Genomic DNA, 9,803 nt, shown 5'->3' on the forward strand with positions numbered 1-9,803 from the left:
TTAGTATATAAAATTTATAAATGTATAAATACTGATTTTATATCAAACTGACTCTATTTATTTATATCGTTTTTAAATCGAGTCAAAATAGATAATTTATTAGGACCGCATTCGAATCTAATTAAGTCCGGCCAAATCATAAACACTCATGCATCATTCCATACTAATGTGGTTACTCTTTTACAACATGTGAAACTAAATTAAAGGAAGCACCAAAATTAATTATTGGATGGATATCAGAAACAAGTTAGCAATTAGCTACCATATAATACAAAATAATGAATCTAGAGTTATACTTTTAACCAAATTTTATAAATAATATAATCAAACTAAATTCATATTTATAATCAAATTATAAATAAAAATTAAAAAATACAACAACGGCAGATTTTTTTTCAATGAAATGTTTGATTATTCTGTTATTGTAAAAAAATTAATTATTTGTTATTTTGATAGTTGAGTATTCTACTGAAAAATATATATGAAACACGTATAAATATACACGAAAATTCAAGGATAATTTTTTGCATTCATAAATAATAATGGTTATTAGTCACACAAAAAAAGGTTATTGTTCATACCTGTCCCAATCATAAGGATTAAGGCCCAGGTCCAAACGAAAGGCCCAATCCAAAGGATTAAGTCTCGCTCTACACCGACCTTCACCCCACGAAGTCGGTTTCTACCACGACTTGCTCTAAAGAAGTCGGGACGAAGATTAGCTGGCAGATAAACACCCATTCAAATGAGTAACTGCCCCTAAAATCTCTCTACCCACTTCCTGGAGCCATATCTCAACCTCCCTAAGATAAAGGGACGGTTATTCCCCATGAATAACGGAACTACACCAACGGTGGTTATGTGTTCACCACTATAAATACACTGACACTTCTCAGATATTTCAGAAGCCCAATACTCTCTAGACCTGTTTTGCTCCCTTTGCTGACTTTGGCATCGGAGTGTCTTTGCAGGTACCACCCCTCATTCTCTCATACCGAAGTCGGACGGGGGCCTTGGATCATCAATCCGCTTGGATACTCCCTCATTCCAACGATTGAGCCAGCCAAACTAATCCAACCCAATAATCTCCGGTTACCCATCGTAACAGTTATTATGAGGAATCAAATTTGATCTCTTTCTTGCATTTAGTCATTTACCTTATATTTGAGTTAATACCACTCAACTATTTTTTTTTAGACAGGCTTAATTATTGTTTATTTAGCATTTTATTGTAAAATTTTGGAACTGTACTTTTAATTTGTTGTTATGGTTTTTGTTTTTTGCAATAATGTTTCAAAAAATAATAAATAATAAATTTATATTTTTTAATAAATAAAAAGATAATCTCAGTACTTTCAAAATACTAACTTGATTTTTGTTGTTTGTTTTTTATAAATCAATACATACATCTTTCAAAAAGAATACGAAGATTAGTATCATTCATAGAAGAGATCTTTAATTGTCAAATCCCTTAGAAAAAATTTTAATCTCCAAACTATGGAAAGGTGGGTAAGCAAAAGATGGGCAAAGAAAGATGTGGTCAGAGTTATGAATTTGGAAGAGAATTTTTTCTTTGTCAGATTTTTTAACCAAGAAGATTACTCCCAAGCTTTGTTTGAAGGGCCATGGATGATTGCGGATCACTACTTCTTGATCCAGAGATGGAGATGCTATTTATACCATAAGAAGTAAATATCTAAAAGGTTGCTGTTTGGATTCGGATCCCTAATCTTCCGGCGAAACTCTATAACAAATATTTTCTCTGGAAAGTTAGGAAAGCTTTGGGTACCATGTTCAAAGTTGATGAACTCACCTCCATTCATTCTAGAAGTAAGTTTGCACGGATATGTGTAAAAATTGATTGGAATAAAAAATTAATTCCATATATTTTAACTTTTAGTAAAGACTTCAAGCTTTAATACGAAGGTCTCCACCAGATTTGCTTAAGTGTGGACGATATGGTCATAAGGTAGAAGAATGTCATGAAATTATTGGAGATCTTATCGAAAAAGTGGTAGCAGCTACCATGGAGGTCGATCAGAGCAACCACAGATGCGGTGGTGGTAGTCCAAACAAAAATGAAAAGGAGCCGTTGGAACATGAACACAATTTCGGGTAGAATCTTTAAAGGAGGTAAATTAGGAGATTGATGGGAGTAATCAAGATTTTAGAGACAAAAAAGGAAATAGTCTTTCCCTTAAAGAGGAAATTCCTTTTGGTCTTTGGATGCTAGTAAAAAAAATTCAAAGAAGGTACAAGCCGAAGATGGAAGATTCTCATATGGAAAAAAAGGAAAGATTTTAGTCAAGCAGATTTCAAGCTTTAGAAGAGGTTAATTCAGATGATTACGCGGAGGAAAATCAGAGCAACTATTCTGGGAAACAAGAATATTACGCCAATAGTAATAAAGGAACTAAAGAAGGAAAGGAAAAATCAAATCAGCACCGAGATTCTATACCCAAAAACGTGGGACACCAGAAAAATTAGCAAAAATATAAGGCTTCCTCCTCACATGTAAAAGGAAGACCCACTGAAATCAGTAAGAAGAAACAGCCCAATCAAAGTCAGCCCAAGCAATCAAACAAAATAGACCTTGTGAATGCTAATTCACAACTCACAGATCCTTCAACAAGTAATGCAAAGAGAGTTCAAAATGAGATAAACAAAAATGACCACAGTGATTACTAACAAAGTTTTAGCAGATTGAATAAAGAGATTGCCAAAAAATATCAAAATGGCGAGTACAACAATGTAGCTTGCATTAATAATAGCGTCACTAACTCTCTTATTTCCTCTATCATGGGTGGGGGAGCTAAGGGACCAAAGGAAGTTATGACACCAACTAAACCCCCTGATCTTGGAGAGGATGAACCTTTTACAGATACAGAGGATATAGAGCTGTCAGGACAGAAAGTAGACATGGAGCCATCTCCATCAAGTACAAAGCCTATGGAGGCTTGAGTCCTCTCTTTATTAGGATGGGTTCTACCCATTTTCTCTTTTATTTTATGAATATCTTAATCTAGAATTGTAGAGGAGCCACTGTCAAAGAGCTCCCTTCCATTATTAAAGATATTGCTTTCAGATTTAGAGCTAACTTGTGCATTCTCTTAGAAACTCATGTGTCAGGGCCGAAAGCAGAAAATATTATTAAGAAGTTGGGATTCGAGTCGTGGTGCATAAGCGAGACGAATGGATTTGTGGGAGGTATATGGTGCCTCTGGAAAAAGTCTCATTGGGAGATTGAACCTATGCATATTCACAATCAATTCATCCACATGAAGGTTTGCTACCTGCAAGCTAGTACATGGTGGCTCACTGTTGTTTATGGCAGCCCACAACCAGCGAACAAAAGGACTTTATGGGAGTCCCTGAAAAGATTAGCTCCTAACATTTCAGAACCATCATGCTTAGGGAGAGATTTTAACTCCATCTTATCGTCAAACGATACGGAAAGAAGTACAAATCTCTCTCAAGATAGCAACAGATTTTATTCTTGTATCCTTAATTATGGTGTCAGCGATTTGAATTTTACTGGGCCACCCTTTACTTGACAACAGGGGAACACAAAATGCATACTTGATAGATTTATTTGCAATGTAGAATTTATTAATGCTTTTTTCAGTGCAGGTGTTAAACATCTTCCGAGACTCAAATCGGATCATCTCCCTCTCTTTTTGGACTTTAATCAGAACAACAATTATGGAGGAGCGAAGCCTTTTAGGTTCATAGCTCCTTGGATTCTCCATGATAATTACAAAGAGCTAGTAGACAGTAGTTGGGATAAAAAAAAGGAGACCTTATCCTTAGCATAGCTTTGTTTACAGAAAAAGTAAAGATTTGGAATAAAGAAGTCTTCGGTCATATCATCCTAAAGAAGAACCGTATCCTTCTTCGTATGGATGACATTAATAAGAAGTTATCTTTTGGTCACAACCCCTTCCTGAATAAACTTCAGAAAGATCTTTGGAAGGACTATGAAGTTATTTCCATCCAAGAAGAAAGCTATTGGCAACAAATGTCTAGGTGTAATATTATCCAATTTGGGGACAAAAACACTAAATATTTTCATCAGAAAGCTAATGGGCACAGAAGAAGGAACCGAGTCACGTCCCTTTTGGACAGCCACGGCTCTTGGATTGAGGATCATGTTTCACTTAAAAATATGGGAGTTTGCTTCTTTAAAAATTTGTATGCTTCTGATTAGATTTGTTTTCCTTTTCCCTTGACATATTTCTTTCCTAGGCTTATGGATGATGATATCAAGGAGCTAGGGAAGGACATCTCAGAGGAGGAAGTCAAGAAGGCTGTTTTCAATACGGGAGGGTTGAAAGCCCCAGGAGAGATGGAATTCCAGATAAATTCTTTCAATTCTCTTAGGACACTATCAAGGACTCTTTGGTTACTTGGGTTCGATCTATCTTTTAGGAACCTAGGAATATTGTGAATGTTAACCAGACTCTCATTTCTATTATTTCTAAAGTTCCTGCTCCTGAAAATTTTACTCAGTTTAAGCCTATTAGTCTCTACAATGTTGTCTATAAGATTATTTCTAAGATTGTTGTAGAAAGGCTAAAACTCCATATGTCTTTTCTTATTGCTAATACCCAAGATAGTTTTGTTCCAGGAAGGGTTAGTGCAGATAATATTTTGGTAGCTCAAGAAGTGATTCATTCTATGAGGACAAATAACTACGAAAAAGGCCTTATGACGATCAAGATTGACTTAAAGAAGGCATATGATAAGTTCAATTGGGATTTTATCTTACATACCTTCAGGGAGATACATCTACCAGAGAGTTTGATTAGTGTTATTGAATATTGCATAACTAGGCCAACTATGAAGCTTATTTGGAATGGGTCTCCATCAGAAGAGTTTCGTCCCTCCAAAGGCATTAAACAGGGAGATCTCTCTCACCTTATCTTTTTGTACTTTGCGTTGAGAGACTTTCCCACCTTATTAACTCTCGAGTTAATGATAGGAAGTGGAAACCTATTACGTTATCTAGAAATGGGCCTAAACTCTTCCATCTTTGCTTTGCAGATGATTTAGTCTTATTTGCACAAGCTAGTAAGGATCAAGTGGAGGTTATAAAGGAAACACTTAAGGTTTTCTGTGATAGCTCTGGACAAAGGGTAAATTTTCAGAAATCTTATGTTTTTTCTCAAAGAATATAAATCACACCATCAAGCAGGATCTCAGTCAACACTTGGGCATCAACCTAACTTGCAACTTAGGAAAGCACCTTGGTGTTCCCCTCATTCATGAGAAGTGCAATAAGCAACATTTTCAATTCATCATCGACAAAATGAAGGCTAAGCTTTCTAGCTGGAATATAAAGATGCTCTCCTTTGCAGAAAGATGCACCCTCATCCAGTTAGTCTTGGCATCTATCCCTAACTATGTGATGCAAACCATGAAGATTTCAAAGGAAGTTTGCAATCAAATTGACAATATTTGTAGAGACTTTCTTTGGGAAGAAACTGAAGCAAACAAAAAGATCCACTTAATAAAGTGAAATTCTATTTGCAAGCCGAAAAATATAGGAGGACTAGGTATTCGAAAGGCGGAAGAAACTAATGCTTTATTCCTCATGAAATTAGCCTGGGATCTTATTCAGGATAATCAGTCCCTATGGGTCAGAGTTATGAAAGAAAAATATGGGTGTGAAAATCAGTCGATTCCTAAGATACTTTCTAAAGCTAGTAGTGCGAATGCTTGGAGAGGTATTACAAGGATCTGGAACCAATTCAGCATTAATGTCATTTGGAGAATTGGAATTGGCGAAAAGATATCTTTCTGGAATGATCACTGGGTGCCAGACATAGGCTTGCTGAAAAATTTTGCTATAAGTCCCATTGATGGGAATAGGAGGGATGAGAAGGTGGCCGTTTATGCGAGAGTAGAGGGAGACTTGGATTGGTTCAAGCTAAATCAAATTCTTCCGGAGGAGATTTTAGAGTTAATCCAGATTATAAAATCCCCTCATTCTGATTTAGGAGAAGATATTATTGGTTGGATACCAAAACCAAAGGGAGATTTTACTATTAAATTTTCCTATGAAGTCTATTTTTCAAATAATGAGAATGTAGACAAAATTTTCAGAGATATTTGGAAGCTCAATATCCCATAATGTCTTAAAGCTTTTTCATGGCTAGTTATGCATGAGGCATTACTCACTAATTGTAAGAGGAAAAGGATAGGGCTTACCAGTAATGAGTGTTGCCCCAGGTGTCCTGGACAAGAAGAGACTCTACTCCATGTTCTCCGAGATTGTCGCTATATCCGTAGAACATGGATGAGCAGCGTTGATAGTAGTCAACAAGGCAAATTCTTCAACTAAAACTTTTAGAACTGGTTCAAGAACAATCTATGCTTGACTGCTCGAAGAAAGAATGGAAATGCTTGACCCACCTTATTTGTTACTACCTACAATACAGCTTGGAGAAATCAAAATAAGTTGATTTTTAACAATTCGGGCATCCATAGCTCAGACCTTTCCATAATAGTTCAAAACTTAGTCAAACACTATTATGAGGTTCTTCAAAAAACTGATAAAAGTAAAAAAGCCATTACCTTGACCAAGATTGTCGACATTGGTTGGTCTTCATCGGAGGAGGATTTATACTGATGACTCGGTTCTCACGGATTCGAGAAACGGTACTTGTGGAGGACTTCTGAGGAATGCAGATGGAAGACTCAAGGTTGGCTTCATGTTTAACATTGGTGCGGTCACCAAAACCATGGCTGAGCTCTCAAGAATCTATGTGGGATTAAAACTCGTAATTGATTTGGGACTGAGGAAGCTTGTTATAAAGACAGATTCCATGTGTTCCTTCAACTTTATTCACGGCACTTCTACCTCCCACCATTCGAGTACCTCTTTGGTAAGGGAGATTAAGCGCCTTCTAGTAAAGCCTGAGATTTTCAGGTGAACCACATATTTTGAGAAGCAAACTTTGCAGCTGATGATCTCGCAAAGCATGCGCACCTCTCTCTCCAGTCACTATGGATTGAGTTGTTTTAAAGATGCCTCCCTTTTCTTTCTCTTTTCCTGGACGCTGATTTTAAAAAGATAAAATTTTCAAGATGTTCTTTTTTTTTTTGCGATCAGTAGATTAACAACTTCCAATCCTAAGTACCCCCAATGGATTAGATAATCCCCAATAAATTCTCAAGATGTTTTAATTAGTGTTTTGGTTATTGGGCCTTTGGCCCCGTGCGTAATATAAAAAAAAAATCGTTCTATTCAAATATCAAATATCAAATTATATTAATCAAATTAAAAATATAATATTTTTATTTTATTTTAAAAGAATTATAATTTTAAATTAATAAATATTATTTTACGATGAACCTTACTTAATTTAAAATATATGGTTCAAAATGTTATTATTTAAAATTTTCAATTAGTATTTTATTACCAGAAGTTATATATTTTTTATTCTACATCATTCTAAAATATAGTTTAACATATCATAAATAACATAACTAAATTATTCGTCTCTATCATTATATATAATGTGTATTCTAATTAATTTAACCGGTAAAAATTTAATTATAATAACTATGTACATTTGAAATTCTTAGTTAGCAATAATATATGTATAAAAAAAAAAAAAACTAATCTTAAAATCACTGTTGCCTGATGGGCGATGGCTGTTGAATTCTAACACAAATACGCAAACTAAAATTCAATATCACACAATTTAAAGTTTTCGTAAGCATCTACGTCGAATTCAATCACTCCAGTTTTACATTTTTTTACACGTGAAGTATACTTTTCAAAGTTAATTAATTTCTTTCTTCTGTTTGATAAACTATAAATACAAAGAACAAAGTTGTTATTGGAAACATAGAACATAAACTTTAGTTTGATATATCATAATTAATTGAATTCTGAAGATGGGGAAGAAGAACGTTAAAGTTGGTGATGAAGTGCAAAACAAGCAGGTGATATTCAAGGACTATGTGACTGGGTCCCCAAAAGAATCTGATTTCCACATAACCACATGCACCACAAAGCTTCAGGTTCCTCAAGGATCAAATGCGGTTTTGGTGAAGAATCTTTACCTCTCTTGTGATCCTGTCATGCAATTCCAAATGAGGAAAATGGAAGATCCACTTTCTGGTTATATCTACTACGTCCCTGGCTCTGTAAGTCCATTATCTAATAATAATAATAATAATCATGTGTCGTATTATATTTTTTCTTAATGCACAATAATTCAATCCAGTTTTTAAAAACTTGTATGCATAAATTTTATGTTTATTTTAATTTTAATTGTTGCAGCCCATTAATGGGTTTGGAGTGGCTAAGGTTCTGGATTCAGGGCATGCTGAGTTTAGTGCTGGTGACTTGGTTTGGGGAACAACTAGTTGGGAAGAATATAGTCTCATTCAAAACCCAGAGCAGCTCAAGAAAATTCACCACACTGATGTGCCCCTCACACATTACACTGGAATTCTTGGTAATTAATTGATCTCTCTATGCATTAACTTTAACTGTCATATTCATAGATTTCGAAAACGGATCGAACCAACTACTTCAACCAAATAAGTTTAGTAACCATTTGTATACGATCAAGTTCAGGACTTGATGATGTTTACTTAGTTCTTTTGAGTTATTTGAATAGGGATGCCTGGGATTACTGCATATGCTGCAATCTATGAAGTTGGTGTTCCAAAAAAGGGAGAATGTGTGTTCATCTCAGCAGCATCAGGTGCTGTTGGTCAAATAGCTGGACAGTTTGCCAAATTGCTTGGTTGTTATGTGGTTGGAAGTGCTGGCACCCAACAAAAGATTAATCTTCTTAAGAACAAGTTTGGTTTTGATGATGCCTTCAATTACAAGCAAGAGCCTGATTTGGATGCAGCCTTAAAAAGGTAATGCTAAATTAACTATTTAAAATTAATATCTTTATGACATGGTATCAGAATTTTTATGATTAAAAGTTTCAAACTTACTAAATAATGCTGTGTCTTCATCAGATGAGTTTATAAATTTGATTATAATTTTGTTGGATGAATTAGGTGCTGCCCTGAAGGCATTGATTTCTACCTTGATCATGTTGGGGGGAAAATGCTTGATGCAGTTCTGCTTAACATGAAGGTCCATGGCCGAATCGCGATATGTGGAATGATTTCGCAATACAATCTTGATGAGCCTGAACTCCTAAGGAATGTGATGCTGCTGGCATTGAAGAGACTTACTGTGAAAGGATTCACACACAGAGATCACCATCATCTGTATCCTAAGATCTTGGAGCTTGTATTGCCTTACATTAGGGACAAGAAGATTTTCTATGTTGAAGACATTGTTGAAGGACTTGAGAATGGACCCGCTGCTCTTGTTGGACTATTCACTGGTCGCAACTTTGGAAAGCAAATTCTTGCCCTTGCTCCTCAATGATCAATCATAATCATGCATCATAGTAGGGTTAAAAAAGTTAAATAAATAAAAGAGTAAAGTATTGTTTTTGTCCCCAATGTTTGGTGTAAGTCCTATTTGTGTTCCTAATGTTTAAATCGTCCTATTTGTATCCTTAACGTTTATAAAAGTGATTCAATGTTATCCTACTATCAATTATACTAACAAATCAGATTATATTTTTCAATTATTCTCACTTGTATGTATTCATTCTCAATTAGGTCTCACTTGAATGTGTTCAATTTTAATATTATACCCACTATTTGTGTTTAGATTCAATTATGTTACTAGAAAAGTAAATTATGTAAATGTTGTAGGAATTACTTTTAACATTTGATGAGCTATTTTTCGGAGTAGATCATCGATTCTATCC

General features: G+C 35.0%; 1 protein-coding gene across 1 annotated transcript; it reads left to right on the plus strand.

Annotated features, from left to right (window-relative positions):
* Positions 1-7,849: 7,849 nt before the first annotated feature.
* On the plus strand, positions 7,850-9,579 carry LOC112734143 (2-alkenal reductase (NADP(+)-dependent)-like). Its single transcript, XM_025783358.3, has 4 exons — positions 7,850-8,157; positions 8,294-8,471; positions 8,637-8,886; positions 9,034-9,579. Exons 1-4 carry the CDS (start codon positions 7,906-7,908, stop codon positions 9,410-9,412), a joined length of 1,059 nt encoding a protein of 352 aa, XP_025639143.1. The 5' UTR covers positions 7,850-7,905; the 3' UTR covers positions 9,413-9,579.
* Positions 9,580-9,803: the final 224 nt, after the last annotated feature.

This window comes from Arachis hypogaea, chromosome 3 (genome assembly GCF_003086295.3).
Source record: "Arachis hypogaea cultivar Tifrunner chromosome 3, arahy.Tifrunner.gnm2.J5K5, whole genome shotgun sequence".
NCBI classification, from domain to species: Eukaryota; Viridiplantae; Streptophyta; class Magnoliopsida; order Fabales; family Fabaceae; genus Arachis; species Arachis hypogaea.